Here is an 18,762-nt window from a genome sequence, read left to right as displayed (position 1 = left end):
TAAGACCTCAATTTTTTTTTTTCATATTTGCTACTTAATTTAGCTAAACTGGCCTACTTTATCAAGTTTTAGGTATAATTGACCCAAATTTGTGATTTTGCATTTAGTTGTCAATGATTGCTAATTTCAAAGAGAAAATTGCCCTTTATTCCACAGATTAATTATTGATTTTGAAGAAAAAGATGACGACGGTGATGTTGGTGAAGGCAAAGAAAGATCACTAAAAAAATAAAATTAATAATTAACTGAATTGATTGTTAATTTATTAAAGTTATTGATTAATTTAGTAATAAATTTAATAATTAATTTAATTTATTGTAATGAGACTGATAATTAATTATGTTGTAATTGATTAATAAAATTAATTATTATTAACAATTGAAAATCAATACTAAAATTTTTTCATTTTTTGTTTTGAAACCCGATTTTGATTTTGAATTATTTTAATTTTTTTTTTAAATAATTAAATAAGAAATTTGTTATATCACAATAGGACACAAGGTGGGATAATAATTAAAGAAGGATGGGATTTTTTTTATAAGGGATAATAATTATTTATTGTATAAAATAATAATTGTCATAACATCAATTTAATGAGTGAATTTTATTATATATTTTAAATTTATAATAAATTAAATTTAAATAAAAAAATCCTTATATTGTGAGAGTAGAAATAAAATGAAAAAAGTGAAGTGATAATAAATTTCCCTTGGGAAAATATACAGTGCCAAATAAAGTCAGAAAATAAAAGGTGGCAGTTGGAAGAATTAAGTGTATATTTTAATTTTTAAAGTGAGATTGTTGTTCTGCAAATCTTAGTTAAGAACCAAATTAGGAATTTAATATGAGATTAGGTAGTAAAAGACAAACAGAGAAAAACCATGAATAAAAATACTTAATGCCTGTAATCTGACATTCTTCCCAAGAGTTGAGAAGAGTTGGTAGGTTTACCAGTGATGCCTCTTTAATACTATTTATTATATCTCATAAGCACTTATTTTATTGTTTTCTCGACTGGTCCAAACCTATCTATGTGACATATATTCAATCATGGAGGTATTATTTCAAGGTTCAACGTGAAAAACAGATGATGAAACCAAGTTAATGCACTGTCGTACACTAATGGTTTGTTTGGATTGAGAGATGGAGAGAAAAGAGAAGAAAAAAAAAAAAAATTTTAAAATTTTTTTTGTTTGAATATTAAATAAGAGAGAAAATTGAAAAAAAAATAAATGAGGTGAAATTTTAAGTAAAAATATTTATCATTAAATTAATGAAAAATAAGGAAGAATGATTGTTAAAATATTTAAATATTCTTTTAAAATATAAATATAAGAAAGAAAATGAGAGTATAATATTTATTTTTTCTCTATTCTTTTGAGGAAGAAATTATATTTTTTATTTATTATAATAATTTATTCAAATAATATAAGAGTAAATTATTATTATTTTTTTATTTTTACTTTTTAATTTTTCTATATTCTCTTATAACAATTAAGAATCCAAATAAAGGGTAATATAATAAATATTATTGCAATAATAATTAAATGTGTATAAATAAATATAAAATATAAAATATAAATAAATGATTAAAAATATAATTATAAAAAAATAAATAGATAAAATATTCTCCCTCAACCCCGAATTTATTTTTTCTTCATCTTTAATAGTTTACATTAAAAAAGTAAAATTCATTAGTTCTTTGACATAAATTATTTAATTTTTAATAGAGTAATATGTGTAAAGAGTATAAAAAAAATTAAATAAAATTTATTATTTTCATTATATTAATTATATTTTCTTAATTAAATAAAAATAAAAATCAGTATATATGGGGAATAATTATAAAAATTAAATAAAAAAAATAAAACATTGTAAAAAAATACTCACTGTAGGTAATCTTATAGCTGTAATTGAGAACTTATATACGACATAATTCTTATGCATATTTCAAGTATGCTAATAAGAATGTCTTCTTAAAATTTCATATTAAAAAGATTGATGGAATTTAACGGTTAAGACTATTTCAATTTCTTATATATTATAATTGATTCAATTAATAAGATAAATAATTATTAAAATATTTCATGTGCCATATCAGATTTAACTTTTTTCTTCGAATTTTAATAAAAAGAAGTGATTATTTCATTGTAATTTCAGTATTAAAATGAACTAATAATATAATTAACAAGTAATTACTCGCCTGCAACACGATAACCTTGAAATTAATTACACTGTTCTGGAGGCATGAGAAGACAAGCAGACCGTAGGCCACCGAACTCATATTTAAGAGGGCCATTAAAGAGGGGTTTGACGAGTTGGATCAAAGAAGAAGGAGAAGAAGAAGATTGAAATTAACATGGAAGGGTCATCAAAAAGGGAGGTAACAGAAGAAGGTGTTGGTCTTATCTCTTATGTTAATCCTTGCTTTCTTTTTGAAGCTCTTCTCAAGTGTTTAGGTATTGAAAATAAAACCCAAGAAAGCTCTGCTTGTCCAAATTCACAACAAAAAGATCATGAAGGTGATGGCAAATTTGACTGTGAAGGAAGTTCTCGAGAATCCTCTTCGACTACAGAAATGGACGCATGTCCACCTTCAACAACAGATCCCTCAACTACTACTGTAAGTCTCTCTCTGTCACTGTGATTTCAACAGAAGGAAAGTTTTTGTGTTTTGAAATGTTATTTCTACACAGGATGATCCTGTTCTTGCTGGAGCACCGCCAAGGCCATCAGTAAGTACTGGGAATGGTCCGCGGACTAATTAATTCCAGCTCATCCTGAATCCTTGGCTCTAACGCATCCGTAGTCCTCAAGCTTTTCTTCATTCTGGAATTAATGGCTAGGGCTAGCTATGGCAAGTTGGTTTCCATAGATTTTTCTTCCTGTAGGCGTCTGTTCTTTCCTTTTCTTCCTCTTATTCTTCACTGTTTTTGCGTGCACTCTCTCATGCATAGTCATGTAAATCGATGCTCATGAACACTACTGGTAGTTTGTTTGTTTTCCATGGAAATTGGGAAGTTCTTATTAGAGAGTTTTAATTTCAAATAGCAAATTTATACAAATGGCTTGATTTCTAGGTTCTTTTCTCAATTAACAAGTTAAAATTAGTTAAGGTAGCAGTCCATGAACCTCATTCGGCGTTGATGCATATATATCTGCAGATAATTGTGGCTGAAATATAAATCAACTACAATATCATATCCTTCTCCCAGAAAATATTAATTTCAGTGGCCAAACTTAGGGTGAAAATTTCTGAGTGAGGATTGAAGAACCTATTGTTGACAAAATACTTAAATATATATTTATTTTCAAGGGATAAGGGAAATCCTAGTATAGTAAAAGGTTTGAAAATTTCCATTGAGATTTTAATTTCATACCACAATTATTAGATTCATCAGGAAACAGTCCTCCAGGAATCTATGGCAAAAATCAATGCCGTACGTGGAATGGAACTATTACCAGAGCTACTAAAATCCCATGGCCAAATATAGAATGGAGCAGTTAATGCAAGCTGAAGATGCTTCACGATCTTGGTGGTCAGGTGCTCATGTGTATACTGTATACCATAATTAAGATCAGACGGTGAAAAAAAAATATTAATATTGAAAAATCTCTCTCTGTGTATATATAAAATGAAGCATCAATTGAATCTTTCATGGCATACACATCTTCATTTTATTTTATATGTATGAATACATCAGACAACTAAAATACAATAAAAGTGTTTTTTTTTTAATGTTTATATAGTTTTAATTTAGATTATTATTTTATTTTTTTTTAAGTTTTGTTATATTATTACACTTAGTTTGAAAAAAAATTCTATTAACTTTAAGATTTATTAATTAATTAACATAAAAAATTTTCTAATATTACATATAAAAAAATTAAGTTTCAAGTATGCATAAATAGCATAGATAACATGCAACATATATTAAAAAAATACTACAAAAAACTAAATGAATAAAATTAAAAAATTAAAATATTGACTAAAATTAACGAGTCACAATTTACAAATTGGCTTGAATTTAACTCAATTATTTTGCTAGCAATATGAGGGATAATTCAAATCAAACTGCAATCCAAGCTCGGCCATAAATAATCTGAATCCATGGGGTGGATTTGACTATTTGTCAATTTAAATATTGATAGATTTTTAGGTAAATTTAGGTAAATTCAGTCTATCATATCATTTGTTTTATATATATATATATATGAGTGTGTCTATTTATTATGATTATATTATTATAAAATAATTTAATTAGATTAATTTATGACGTGATAGAGTGAGTATATATATATATGAACATATACTTTTTTGTGGACAATTGAAGAAAGCATAGTAATCCATAATTTACTGAAATAAAATAATGATAAATAGGATTTCTGTTTAGGTATTAATCAATAGATTTGATTTTAATAGGTCAGATAATATATATATATATATATATATATCCCAAAAGCCCCTAGTAAGCAAACGAGTAGTCCGCAGATTATTTGCCTTTTTTTTTTTTTATAATCAAGCTTGTTCTTCATGTTATTTGCTTGCTTAATTCTTCTTGTTTATGTTACTTGTCCTCTGATTATATAACAAGTACACTCTATATATTACATATGCTTTTATATATTTGATTTATATTGATCATTTGTAAAAAAATACTTTGATATTTGAAGAGGGCTTTTGATCAAGAATAAGATTTTACTAAGAAAAAAAAAAAACTTCCCATAATCTGTTCAAAAAAATCTAATTTTTTACAAGCATAATACTCATCAACTAGGTCAATTCTAGTTTAAATACAGGAATTTAATTAAACATTACTAAATTTTGAAACCTTAGGGTCGCTACAGAGTTGCATACTCAAATTAAGAGTGTAATTAAAAAGTGATTTGATGTTTATGTTTAATTTTAGCAGCCATTCCATTAGCTTAAAAGGAGACCAAGACAATGGCGTCTCTGTCAAATGCTGACTCCTTTTTGCTAAACGTGGCTGTTCACAAGCACAGGATAACGTAAATGTTTGCTTCTCACACTACGAATTACAACACTTTAAGGCACTATGCACAAAAAATTTTAGAATATAATTATTGTATGTATAATTATTTTATTATGATAATTGACGTGGCGTGTATAATTATTTTATTATGATAATTGACGTGACGTGAATCATGTTATAATCAATGATTAAAGTGTCTTCATGTGCCGATTTTCCTCAAATTTTAACTTATATAATTTAAAAAAAAAAAACAAAAATTATTAGTCAAAATCTTGAATTGAAAGTTTTATTATAGTTATCAACCAGTTTCTAGAGAGTAATTAACCTTTATATAAGATAGAACTTAATGGAGGAGCAAGCATAATAAGCTTATGGATAGAAGGAACCATTAGTAGATTGGCAAAAACTTTGCAAAATTGAAGCAATAACCATAGATTCATCATCTTGTGAGGCAGTTATCGTCTCCATGCTAACTGGTTCACCACCCTCTTCCAGTTGATGAGCAGGCGTTAGTGATGGTGGAGGTGGAGGCACTGCAGCCACTGCCAGTGGAGGAGACGGCGGAAGCACCCAGAAAGGGTAATAAAAATTGGTACGAGCTCTTTCAATGCCACTAAAGGAGATAGAAGATAGATCGTAAGCTATAGCAGCTTCTTCAGCAGTGTCAAATGTGCCAAGCCAGTGTCTTTCTTTGGTATATGGATTTCGAATCTCCGCAGCATACCTCCTCCATGGCCGCCGGCGGACACCAAGGTATCTGCTGGATTGCCTGGAGCTCCTTCTTGGGTTCCTGTAAAGCAGTGAAGGGAGATTCTCCATGCTTGGTATATTGCTGTGGAATGAAAGGTGGGAAAATTTAAGAAATGGGTGGCTTTAAATAGTGATTAAGAAGAATAATCAAGAGAATTCTTGATGATTAAATTATAAATTCTTGATCTCCACTAAATGGGTATAGAGAGCTTTAAATTATTAAGATGATAAGTGAACATTTAAAATTAGTCAAGTGGGGCAGGTAAGAAGCATAGCTCAGAAACAGAATAAAGAATTTGATTGAATGCATTTTTTGATATATTCTGTTACTCTAATGGCTGCACTGTGACATCTTACTTCCTGAAATTCCTCATCAATGACAATTTTAGTGTGAACAAAATGCATAAATCAATGCCACCCATCAGGCATAGGCTACCTGTTGGCTTTTAATGAGATCTTCCTCCTTGTGGCCCCGCATTAATATTCTGAGTTAAAAAAAAAAAAAAATTAATAGAAATGTTATGGTGCCATAGTATATGATATAAACCATATGGGGATTTACGATGCTGTTTGGGATCAACATGCACGTATTCAATGGATATGTTTATAATATTTACAAATATATGATATGGAATTATATCATATACTAATGATATTAAGATTATTTTTAAAGCTTAGAGATTTAGATTTGGAGTTTTAGTCAGATATCTTTGTAATAATTTAAATACAGAGTTTTAGTCATATTTGTAATAATTTAGATTGGGAAATATGTATTATAGTCCTATATAAATACAGAGCCAATGGTGAAGGAAGAAAAGGATAAGTTTCCTCCATTTAACCTGCCAAAAGTAGAAAATAGCCCACTCATATCAGATGGCGTGAGTGACTTTTTTGCAGTAGAATCGAGAGAATTGTTCACATCAAAGAATCATACGCTGTTTTCTTATTCTTTCATTTTATCTTATTTTCCTTGCATCTTCATCGACTGAGATAAGTACTTCTGAGTTCGACTGAGATTTCATTGAATATATGCTTTTGATAATAATTAACTTAATGGCAAATGAGTGCATCCTGAAAAAGGGGCTACAGTAGGATAGATAAAAGCAAATAAATAAAATAAATGTATCACCATGACATGAAGCTCCAGCTGAGAATGCCCATGCTAATTGCCAAAACCTTCTATTTATTTTTCTCAGTTCCACTATCTAGCACAGGTTTGGACCCAAAGTTCTAAGGCATTTATATATAACAATCTGCCAATCTGAATATATTGCCAATATTGACGCTACTGTCTGACGATGTGCATGGAAAATGATGTTGTCGGCATATTTTTTGTTTCTTTTTTCTTTTGCGCTCTAAAATCCCAACTCCCCAGTGTTATCAATCAACAAAATTACTCTTTTAAGTAACAATTGAATTTATTAGCCAGAAATGCATAAATACAAAGATTAATAAGCGTAGAGGTTATTGAGAAATGTAATATAAATCAATTTATCACTTGGAATGAACAGAGTAAAAAATTTACAGCAGTTGTGATCCACGTACAATATTGGCATTTGTAGTTGAACTAAGTAAGCTTTCGCCAGAGATAACCTTTAGAAGCTGACAAGTACTTCACTTTTGGGAACACAAAACCAGCCCTTGGAGGGTTTCCATCCACAAGCGAATTCTCATAAATTTCTTTGCACTCTTGTGCGACCTGTAACAAGGACGAAATACATTTAATTTCAGAAGACCTTACAAGTTCCCAATTTTTCTTCCTTTTTTTTCAAGAAAAAAAATTCCTAACCATTATTGACTAATTGAAAGCTAGAGCTTTAGAGAAGAACTCTAGAGTTAAAGGGCTTTAAGTTAAGTAGAACGAAGACAGAATACATGCATTGCAAGTTCAGTGAAGGCCGGACTGGTGATAGGGAAAGAGTTAGTTTGGATAGAGTGATATTACCCCAAAATAATCACTTTAAATCTCGACCCAATCCTTCAAGTAGATGGGGAATGTGAGGAGGATGTTAGTCATAGGATTAAAGCCGGATGGTTGAAGTGAAGACGTGCTACGGGAGTTCTATGTGATCGCAAGATTCCCAATAAGTAGAGTTGCAAAAATTTTACCGCACAGCTATACGATCGGTCATATTATATGGTAGTGAGTGTTGGACAATGAAAGAGCCGTATGTGTCTAAGATAAGCCGTATGTGTCTAAAATACCACTTTTTAGACAGTAATGATTCCTATATAACCAATTTCAAAAGTACCCTAAGTCACTTCCCTATGCTAAACCAAATCAATTCTATTGATCTTATCAGTAATATAAAACCAATTCTTTTTTCCCAAGGTCTTTGCCTTTATATAAGTTAGATCGCATATTCAAGTAAATTCACTTGTGTATTTTGGAGCACATATAAATTGCACTATCTAACAATTCAAGATCTGTTTAACAGAAAATTAATAAACTTCAAACAGAAAAGACAGGCCAAATCAAATTCCAAAAACAAGGATCAACCCCACCACAGGGCAAACGAATGCAAGCTAGCAGGAATAGCATAAACATCATCCACAACTGCAAGTAATAAATAAGAATAAAACAGAAGATTACCTGGTAAGGAAATTGGGGTTGGTGGAACAAACGGAGGAGGAGGTGAAAATGGGGGAGAACCTGGGCAAGGATGCCCAGTAACTGGCCCACACAAATCCAAATTATTAGCAAAACTGCAAGGCAAATATCCCTTTTAAAAGAATTCCCAAAATAGTCAGTGGAAGTATGTAACATCCATTTGTTAGCCAAAAAACCTGATGGGAGTGAACATTGAGAAGGAACCATTATCTGGAACAACGCCAGAGAGACGGTTGTTTGATAGATCCCTGGATATAAAAGTAAAATGATTAAACACATTAATCTAGCATCAATATCATGCCTGTGTATGTGTGTGCGTGCACTCTCATGTGAGATTTCTTCATGACATACCCAAATGAGTTAGGCACTTACAACACTTGAAGTGATGAAATATTAGTCAATGGCATAGGAATGCGACCCGTCAAGCTGTTGTTGTTAAGCCGGCTATCCTTGCACAAACATGGGCAAGAAAAAAAATAAAAAAATAAAATTAATATCAAAAACCAATTAAGAGATGCAATTACAATTATTATTGTTAATAAATGCCAATATAAAGGCAGATTTAAGTTTAAAGGAAACACATGAGGGAAAAGCACAGCTTGCTCCTATGATTTGGGGGCATATGCATGTCTATGTGCCTATGTATTTCCTTGATATAAGATCAGCTCAACTCAACTCAACTAAGCCTTTATCTCAAAAATTTGAAGTCGGCTATATGGATTATCTTTCTCCACTCTAAACGATTTAAACGATTTTAGGTTTGTTATGGAAAGTCAATCACTATGTTATGGAAAGTCAATCACTATATTATTTCTCTGTATATTTTGTATTCTGTATTCCTATTTAGGATTTCTTATTTATGATTTTTTCCTAATTAGTAGAACACAATTATAGGAATCAATTGTATATATATACCCATGTACAGATTAATTGAAATCAATGAGAATCATCTCTTTCTACATGGTATCAGAGCGTTTCGGTTAGTTTTCTTTGTCTCAACAAATGGCAGACAATAAGAATATTATTTCTGATGTGATTCCGGTGATGACTAAGATGACGGAACACAAACTTAATGGTTCGAATTACAGGTGGAGTAAGGCTGTTAGGGTCTATTTGCGTAGCATTGATAAGGATGATCACCTTACTAAAGATCCACCCACTGATGATACACGACAAACTTGGCTAAGGGAGGATGCTCGATTGTTTTTGCAGCTTCGAAACTCGATTCATAGTGAGGTAATTAATTTAATTAATCACTGTGAATTTGTTAAGGAATTGATGGATTACTTAGATTTTACGTATTCAGTAAAGGGAATATCTCCTGTATTTATGACGTTTGTAAGGCATTCTACCGTGCTGAGAAAGAGGATAAGTCTCTCACGGCTTATTTTATGGATTTTAAACGGGTATATGAGGAACTTAATATATTGTTGCCTTTTAGTCCTGATGTAAAAGTTCAATGAGCCCAACAGAGCAATGGCTGTTATGAGTTTTCTTGCGGTCTTCCTTGAGTATGAGGCGCTAAATCTCGATTCTTTCGATTACGAGATTTCCTCTTTGCATGAAACATTCACACGGGTCCTTCGTACAGAGAGTACTCAATTTTCACAGCCTACCAGTAGTGCTCTTATTAGCCGTAATCCAAATGGACAACAGGCTAATAGAAGAGGAAGTTGAGGAGGAGTTCTGAAAATGAAGTAATCGGCGTAATGGAGAGGCTAGTTCTAATCAGGACTCAAGAGGAGTCATTTGTTATTATTGCCATGAGCACAGCCATACAAAATATAATTGTCCGCAACCAGGAGGAAAAATCAGCGAACACAGATGGCAAATATGGCATTAGAGAATTCTACAGTATCTTCCTCTGAGAAAACTATTTTGGTATCTGCAGAGGATTTTGCAAAATTTTACAATTATCAGTCATCTCTAAAGCCTACGGTTCCTCACATCTGCGATCGAGTCGAGTAAATCCACTACATGCCTTGTGTCTTCTTCATCCAAATGGGTTATTGATTCTGGTGCAACAGATCACATGACAGGTAATTCTAGTCTTCTATCTATTTTTCAGTCTAATCTCACTTTCTCTACTGTTACTTTGGCTGATGGTTCTACTTCTTGTGTCATGGGTTCTGGAACTGCGAACCCGACTTCGTCAATTTCTGTCTTCTGTTTTGTGCCTACCAAAATTCTCTTTTAATCTACTTTCTGTTAGTAAACTTACTCGTACCTTAAATTGTTCTGTTTCCTTTTTTCCTGATCAGTGTTTGTTTCAGGATCTTACGACGAAGCAGATTATTGGTAGAGGACGCGAGTCAGGCGGTCTCTACATTCTGGAAAATCATATACCGCGGTCGCTTGTTTGCTCCAGTACCTTAACACCTCTTGAAGCTCATTGTAGATTGGGTCATCCTTCTTTGTCTACCATGAAGAAGCTGTGTCCTCAATTTCAGTCTTTATCAGTACTAGAATGTGAGTCGTGTCAGTTTGCAAAACATCATCGTTTGCCTTATGTGTCTAGAGTCGATGTGGGCTTCATCCCCTTTTGAGTTAGTTCATTCTGATATTTGGGGTCCTTGCTCTATTACATCTAAAACTGGATTTCGTTATTTTATTACTTTTGTTGATGATTACTCTCGTGTTACCTGGTTATATTTAATGAAGAATCGTTCTGAGTTGTTTTCTATCTTTTGTGCCTTTTTTAATGAAATCAAAACTCAATTTAATATTTCTGCGCACATATTAAGAAGTGATAATGCCAAAGAATACTTTTCAGCACAATTTCAGTCTTATATGACACGAAATGGCATTCTTCATCAGTCTTCCTGTGCGGATACCCCATCCCAAAATGGCGTGGCCGAAAGGAAAAATCGTCATCTTCTTGAGGTAACTCGTGCTCTTCTTTTTCAGATGAAAGTACCTAAACACTTTTGGGCGGATACAGTTTCTACGGCATGTTTTTTGATCAATCGTATGCCATCTTCTGTCCTTAATGGGAATATTCCTTATACTACTTTATTTCCTACAAAATCTTTGTTCCCTATTGAACCCCGTATTTTTGGTTGTACCTGTTTTGTGCGTGATGTTCATCCACAGGTTACTAAATTGGATCCAAAATCTCTCAAATGTGTCTTCCTTGGGTACTCCCGGCTCCAAAAAGGGTACCGTTGTTTCTCTCCTACTCTTAATCGATATCTTGTTTCTGCAGATGTCGTATTTTTTGAGTCCACTCCATTTTTTCCTCTATCATCTGTGTATGAGAGTCAGGGGGAGGAGGATGATCTCTTCATATATACTGTCCAACCAATGTCTAGTCCTCTCCCACGACTTGTTCCTTACGTCTCTAGACCTACTCGACCTCCGTTGTTCATGTTTATTCCAGAAATTGGAGATTCACGACTCGGATCCTCCACGGCTACTTCGTTGGGCGATCCTGTCCCTCATACTGATCATGATTCTGATCTAGACTTACCCATTGCTCTTCGTAAAGGTAAACGTTCATGTACTTACCCTATCTCTTCTTTTGTTTCTTATAATCAATTGTCTTCTTGTTCTCGGTGTTTTGTTACTTCTTTAGACTCTGTTCCTATCCCTAATATCATTAATGAGGCCTTTGTCTCATCTGGCCGGTGTGATGCTATAAAAGAGGAAATGGAGGCTTTAGATGCTAATGGTACATGGGAACTATTGCCTTTGCCCACCGGTAAGAAAGCTATTGGATGCAAATGGGTATTCTGAAAGGTAAATCTGATGGTTACGTGGCTAGGTTAAAAGCACGCCTTGTAGCAAAAGGATATGCTCAGACATATGGGGTTGATTACTCTGATACTTTTTCTCCTGTAGCTAAACTTACTTCTATTCGCTTGTTTATCTCTTTAGCAGCTACATATGATTGGCCCCTGCATCAATTAGATATCAAGAATGCTTTTCTTCATAGTGATCTTCAGGAGGAGGTGTATATGGAGCAACCACCTGGGTTTGTTGCTCAGGGGGAGTTGGGTAAAGTTTGTAGGCTTCGGAAGTCTCTTTATGGCTTGAAACAAAGTCCTAGGGCATGGTTTGGGAGATTCGGTGAAGCGAGACAGAATTTGGTATGCAAAAGAGTACGTGTGATCACTCAGTATTTTATAGGCAATCTGAGGCTGGCCTAATTCTCTTGGTAGTCTATGTGGATGACATTGTCATCACTGGGAGTGACTCTGCAGGTATTTGATCTCTTAAAATCTTCCTCCAAACTCAGTTTCAGACTAAAGACTTGGGATTGTTAAATTATTTCTTGGGTATCGAAGTTATAAGAAGTAAGAAGGGTATTTTCTTGTCTCAAAGAAAATATGTTCTCGATCTATTGACAGAGACAGGAAAATTAGGTGCCAAGCCTTGTAGCGCACCAATGACTCCAACTTTACAACTGTTAGCAGGGGATAGTGAGTTGTTTGAAGATCCAGAGAGATACAGGAGATTGGTAGGAAAATTGAACTACCTTACAGTCACTCGTCCTGACATTGCTTATGCCGTTAGTGTGGTAAGTCAGTTTATGTCTTCCCCAACTGTTGCTCATTGGGAAGCCTTGGAACAAATCTTGTGTTATCTGAAGGGCGCTCCAGGAAGAGATTTGCTATATGGCAATCATGGGCATTTGAATGTTGAATGTTTTTCAGATGCCGACTGGGCTGGATCTAAGGTTGACAAGAGGTCAACTCTGGATGTGCGTTTTTATTGGAGGAAATTTGGTGTCTTGGAGAAGCAAGAAGCGAGTGTAGTTTCTCGATCTAGTCTTGAATCCGAATCTGAGCCATGGCACAATCGATGTGAGGTAATGTGGATACTTCAATTACTAGATGAGACAGTTTTAAGACCTCCACTGCGAAATTGTGGTGTGATAATCAAGCCGCTCTTCATATTGCTTCTAATCAGGTGTTTCATGAGCGGACCAAACATATTGAGATTGATTGTCACTTTATTCGTGAAAAGATTCAACAGATCATCTCAGCAGACACATCAAAGCGGAGAGCAGTTAGGAGATATATTCACGAAAGCTCTGAATGGAGCTAGGATTGACTACATTTGTAACAAGTTGGGCATGATTAACATCTATGCTCCAACTTGAGGGGGAGTGTTATGGAAAGTCAATCACTATGTTATGGAAAGTCAATCACTATATTATTTCTCTGTATATTCTGTATTCTGTATTCCTATTTAGAATTTCTTATTTATGATTTTTTCCTAATTAGTAGAACACAATTATAGAAATCAATTGTATCTATATACCCATGTACAGATTAATTGAAATCAATGAAAATCATCTCTTTCTACAAGGTTAAATCTTCAGAAATGTGTAATGCTTCTAGGTCATGTACTACTCTCCTCCAGGTCAGTTTAGGTCTACCTCTTTTTTTCTTTCTATCTTCTAATCTAATGTGCTCTACTTGAGGTTAATATGACATCAATTCGAAAATTGCGAATTAAACATAGATGCTACATATTTTATGTCTATGTGCACCTATTATGATTTCATATTATGTATTTCAATGAATTTCCTCAATTGTAGAAAAATATTTAGCACCTATGATTTGGGGACATATGCATGTCTATGTGCCTCTGTATTTCCTTATTGATAACAAATATTAAATAATTTGATAAGAAATTCATTGAATTCTACAATTGAGGTTAATATGACATCAATTGGAAAATTGTGAATTAAACATAGGTGCTACATTTTTTTCTCGCAAAGTAAGCATACTTACAGAAATCGTAATTTTGACAGCTTGCCCAAACTTTCTGGGATGGGACCAGTAAAACTATTCAAGTAAAGATCCAAGCTCACCAAGCTAGTCAAGTTACCAAGATCACCAGGAATTGGTCCGCTTATGTTATTACTGTAGAGCTCCCTATCATAATAATAAACTTAATTATTCATTTAAGAAAAGGTTCAACATGAAATAAGATGTGTCAACTGTTAACTAACAAGTTAACTAACAAGACTATAGAATATCAACAAATGGCCAAGCAATGTTTAAGAAATTTATAATTAGATGAAGCAAATCCTTTGTCTGTTCACAGTGGTGAAACTATGTTCTACAAAAAGCTTCTCTGGGACATGATTTATGCATTATGATGTCCATAATTGTGCATTATGCCGTTATCTTAAGGAAATAAAAAAAATCACAATAGGTCAATGTAATCTAGTTCTAAGATGTTTATTAATGCCATTATCTATACCAACCAACAGAGGTTATGTGTCCAATTTTCAATTTCAATCACAACAGTTGCCACTGAGAACATTTTAAGTTCAATGAGGGGGTTGCAAACCAAAGATATTCCATACCAGAAAATCATATTCTCATAGAACATTTTAACCCCATGAACTTGGCAAGGACAATAGGATTTTAACACACTACAAGGTCTTTACCATTATATATCATCTCTCTAAGTGAAGATGCCATTCAACTCATGACTTTGAACTGGAGATGGAAATTTTTACAAAGACAAAGTAAATCACTACTTCCTGCAGAACTCTGCAACTGTTCTTTCATGCAACCAAAAGCCAACTAGAAATATACTAGATGTGGGTTAGATCCGTGCACAACAACATGATCAGATGTTTTAATTCTTTCACAGCTCATTGGTCTGTGCATGGACTCCACTTTTTCATTTTAAAAACTGTGGATGAAAATCGCCAAGATCTGCATTTAGGGCCAGCCATTGTCCTGTTCCAGTTCTAGGACCAGGGGGCAGGAACTGGACTGAAGACACACCCCCCCCCCCCCCCCACCCCCTTCTCTTCTTCCAGCAGTTTTGGTTTGGTTGGTACGATTTTGATCAATCCAACAATCAAAAATTATTTTAACCCTCAGTCTAACCCTCATCTACATATCAAACTACATCTGTAGACTGTAGGAAAGCAACAATATAATGTAATTATAGCATTTCACCAGAAGGAGAATTTTTCAGAATCAATCTCATTGAAGAATTACTTTCAGAATATGGACCACAATAATTTTATGAACACAAACTGTCCATGGACCTCTGCATATAGATATCCAACAAAACCCATTTTGTTAAATTGGTTTAACAAGGATTCTGGATTTTGTTTTATGTACTAATTCCAAACTGATAATGGCCAAAAAGAAAGTGCATGGTTGGAGTTATCAGAAGTCAGAACTTAGAAGGTAGTTTGGACACTTTGAATTTATCATGTTTACTGTGCATGTAACTGAAGTAATGATACACTTGAAACCATTTTGTAAAAAAAGTAAGTATTGTTTATCTTTGACAAACATTGTAAATTTCTATTTTGAGTATAATGTTTACAATTTAGATGATTTTATGAGATAAAAATCATTCAAGAAGTAACAACGTTTTTGTTTCTATACTTGTGCTGTAAGGTCCTCTTCCATTGCACATCCTAAGCTTCTTTCCAACTCACCAAACTTAGGAATGGAAATTTCATCAGGTCAAAAGGAACAAATTTCCTAATATATTCTCTATATTAAACATGGATCAAACGGGGTAAAAGAACCAGTTCATGAAGTTTTTAGTTATCTTTTCATCTTCTTTCCCTACCAGTTGATGCATTAAATAGTTAATTTTTTAATATGCATTTTGTCAACCCAATTCAATAATGTATTCTCGTCCCTAACCAAACGGACTCTACGGACAACATGGGAAAATAAATTTTTTTGAAAATTTTCACCAGAATTAAAAAAAAAAAAAAAAAAAAAAAAAAAAAAAGATAAAAAGGCTGTAAACCATATCCTAATTAATTGATCCTTTTTACAAAATTACTTTCATTTCATCATATGAACAGGAAGGAAGGATATGACTACTAACAGCACATATGCACCTAGAAAACTAGTGCACTGCACCACTACCGTAACAATTTGAAAAAAAAAAATTGTAAATCAACTTTAAAATCAGAGATAATGACTTACAAGTATTGCAAGTTTTTAAGCAGGCCAAGTTGCGGAACAAGCTGACCAGACAAAGCAGCATTTCCAAGATCACTGAGAAGGGAAGAAAAGAAAGGGAAGGTAGGGTGTTGTGGGTGGGGGGAGAGAGAAATAAAGAAGAAGAAATATCATATAAATGGCAGAACAATACAATTTAAGGAACTTGTGTCACAAGTATGTAAATGCATTAGGAGCTTACACTCTTATAACACTATTATCATTGTTGCAGGTGACATGAAACCATGTGCAAGGGTTGACAAGGGTAGGATCCCAACTCTGCAGGACATTGTTTGGATCAATCAAGTTGCTTCTCAGGCTGTGCAAAGCATTACCTGTTTCCGCGAAACACTTAGGGATTGACAGTCACAGTAACCAACAAGATACTACAGAAGGAATACAGTAGATAAGAATGAACCAATAAGGAACAAATACAGTAGAACACAAAGCTCCCAAAAGCATCATATTAGACCCATGATAAGTTCTTGAGATATCAATTCTAAGTGCCACAGATAACGATGTCAATGTGTGTAAATCATGTTTTTCAGTTAAATGAGATCAGTGGTTCAGGGCAAGCTATCTCTAGAAATGAAAGGTACAAAAATATTTAAAACAAAAAAATTATTTTGAAATAAAATAGCATGAAGTTTAAGGCTTAATCCAGTATACAGAGATGGTTTAGACAAACTTGGCATGTAAAATACGATTTACAACTTGTGATGTTGCAACTAATCTCAGTCACTACATTGCCAAAAATGTAATGGATTATGTTTCCTCTGAAAACCATGGTCAATATTAGGATCATTCCACAAAGGCGTTTGGAGAGAGAAAAGAAACGAAATAAATGGTACCTTGACAGATTTTCTAATTAATCCACAGAAGGCATTGAGTAAAAGAGCATCACCCAAGTCATCACATATTATTATAAAGATTGGGTAAGAAAAGCAATAAAAGCTAGAAAATAATGAAAAATTCAATAAGATCACCAATAACCAGTATCACAGGTGTACCTGTACTGAACTACAACCAGCCATTATACACTACCTCCATAATTAATAGGGAAAAATAGAAACCCATTTCCACAAATCAGCAAAGCAAGCAAAAACCAAGATCAAACTCTAACAATTTTGAAAAAGGAAAATAAACCCAACAAAATATAGCACTCAAGAAGCAATAAATAGAAGACCAAATAGAAATACAACAAACCTTCGGTATTACCCAAAGCCAGCCATAATGGATGCAGCAGAAAGATCAGCCACACCCCAACCTTCCTCTCCATCACCACTAAACAAACACGCACACTCCCCTCGAAACTTTAACTTCTCAATCTCCTCAGATCCAAACAACAATACACCAAAACCCAGCTCACCATCACCGAACAAAAGAAACAGAGAGAAGAAGAAAGAAGAAAGAAGAAAAACCAACGAAACCCTTTCTAAAATCTCCAGAATAACCCCACCATTATCTCCTAAATTATCTCCTTAAAATCACATCCCAAAAGCAACAAGGCCCCGATCCCTCCCTCCTCTCTCATTAACATGCTCCAAAAAATAGGAAAACTTAACAGAGAAAAAAAATAGGGAAAATGAGAACAACAAAACAGAAAGAAATTCAAAACATTTTTCACCGGTGCCCTTTTAGTTAATGAAACATGACAAAAATATGAGAGGGTTGATGAAGAAGAGTTGACTTGCTAGCTGCTTTAAAAAAAAAAAAAAAAAAAAAGGAGAGGCTGATATTATTCTTTGCACTAAATGGATATATTTTATTGAATTGGGTTCTTTATAAGAAATCCACTAAAATTAGATAAAATTTAAAAATTAAATAAAAAAAAAGAGTGATACACAAAAGCCCAAAAAATCACCATCTCCGGACACTTGCGGAGGGCCTCCTAAGAAAAGCTCACAACCTTTTCTTCTTTTTATTAATGGAAGAAAATGGCCTAATGCACGTGCACTTCCAGATCAGTGCACGTGTTCATCTATTTGGCTTTGGGTCCTCTTTTTGGACTTTACACTAAAAAAACAAAAGGAAAATAATAAAAAATTAAAAAGAAAAAAAAAAATCATGTTCCTTACAGACCATACAAGTTGAGGGAATTGTAATCTATGCTACTATTTGGAAGACATTAGTGTGGTAGATGTAGGATTATTTGGTTGTCCATAAATAAATAATTAATTAATTTTAATTATTTCAATCTAAATGTTTTGACCTTTGTTTATGCCCACCAAATTTCAATCCACTTAACCTAATCATTTAAAAAAAAAAAAAAAAGAAAAAGGTCAGAAAAAGTGGGTTTGAACTGATTTTTAATGTATTTGATTATTTTGCCTTTTGATACTTGACCTTTGATGCTGCCTGAGATTTTAAGATATCTTGAATGTTGACTGCTAGAGTTGTTGTTGGATCTCGAATTCCTTTTAGGCTTAGGATTCTAATTCTTTTAGGAAAGTATCTTGAAATT

General features: G+C 33.2%; 3 protein-coding genes across 3 annotated transcripts; 1 reads left to right on the top strand and 2 right to left on the bottom strand.

Annotated features, from left to right (window-relative positions):
* Nucleotides 1–2,289: 2,289 nt before the first annotated feature.
* Nucleotides 2,290–3,079, top strand: LOC110668443 (uncharacterized). The gene is made up of 2 exons (XM_021829660.2): nucleotides 2,290–2,623; nucleotides 2,697–3,079. The coding sequence occupies exons 1-2, from the start codon at nucleotides 2,360–2,362 to the stop codon at nucleotides 2,766–2,768; spliced, it is 336 nt and encodes a 111-aa protein (XP_021685352.2). The 5' UTR covers nucleotides 2,290–2,359; the 3' UTR covers nucleotides 2,769–3,079.
* Nucleotides 3,080–5,266: 2,187 nt separating this feature from the next.
* Nucleotides 5,267–7,084, bottom strand: LOC131171377 (ethylene-responsive transcription factor LEP-like). Its single transcript, XM_058131337.1, has one exon. It carries the CDS (start codon nucleotides 5,811–5,813, stop codon nucleotides 5,364–5,366), a length of 450 nt encoding a protein of 149 aa, XP_057987320.1. The 5' UTR covers nucleotides 5,814–7,084; the 3' UTR covers nucleotides 5,267–5,363.
* A 59-nt stretch (nucleotides 7,085–7,143) lies between these two features.
* Nucleotides 7,144–17,685, bottom strand: LOC131171376 (somatic embryogenesis receptor kinase 2-like). The gene is made up of 8 exons (XM_058131335.1): nucleotides 17,505–17,685; nucleotides 16,501–16,633; nucleotides 16,284–16,355; nucleotides 14,097–14,240; nucleotides 8,728–8,799; nucleotides 8,532–8,603; nucleotides 8,338–8,450; nucleotides 7,144–7,443 (listed from the first exon to the last, which is right to left on the bottom strand). Exons 1-8 carry the CDS (start codon nucleotides 17,575–17,577, stop codon nucleotides 7,415–7,417), a joined length of 708 nt encoding a protein of 235 aa, XP_057987318.1. The 5' UTR covers nucleotides 17,578–17,685; the 3' UTR covers nucleotides 7,144–7,414.
* Nucleotides 17,686–18,762: the final 1,077 nt, after the last annotated feature.

The sequence above is a fragment of the Hevea brasiliensis genome, chromosome 12 (assembly GCF_030052815.1).
Source record: "Hevea brasiliensis isolate MT/VB/25A 57/8 chromosome 12, ASM3005281v1, whole genome shotgun sequence".
Lineage (NCBI taxonomy): Eukaryota > Viridiplantae > Streptophyta > Magnoliopsida > Malpighiales > Euphorbiaceae > Hevea > Hevea brasiliensis.
This window is presented reverse-complemented; position numbering and strand designations above follow the sequence as displayed.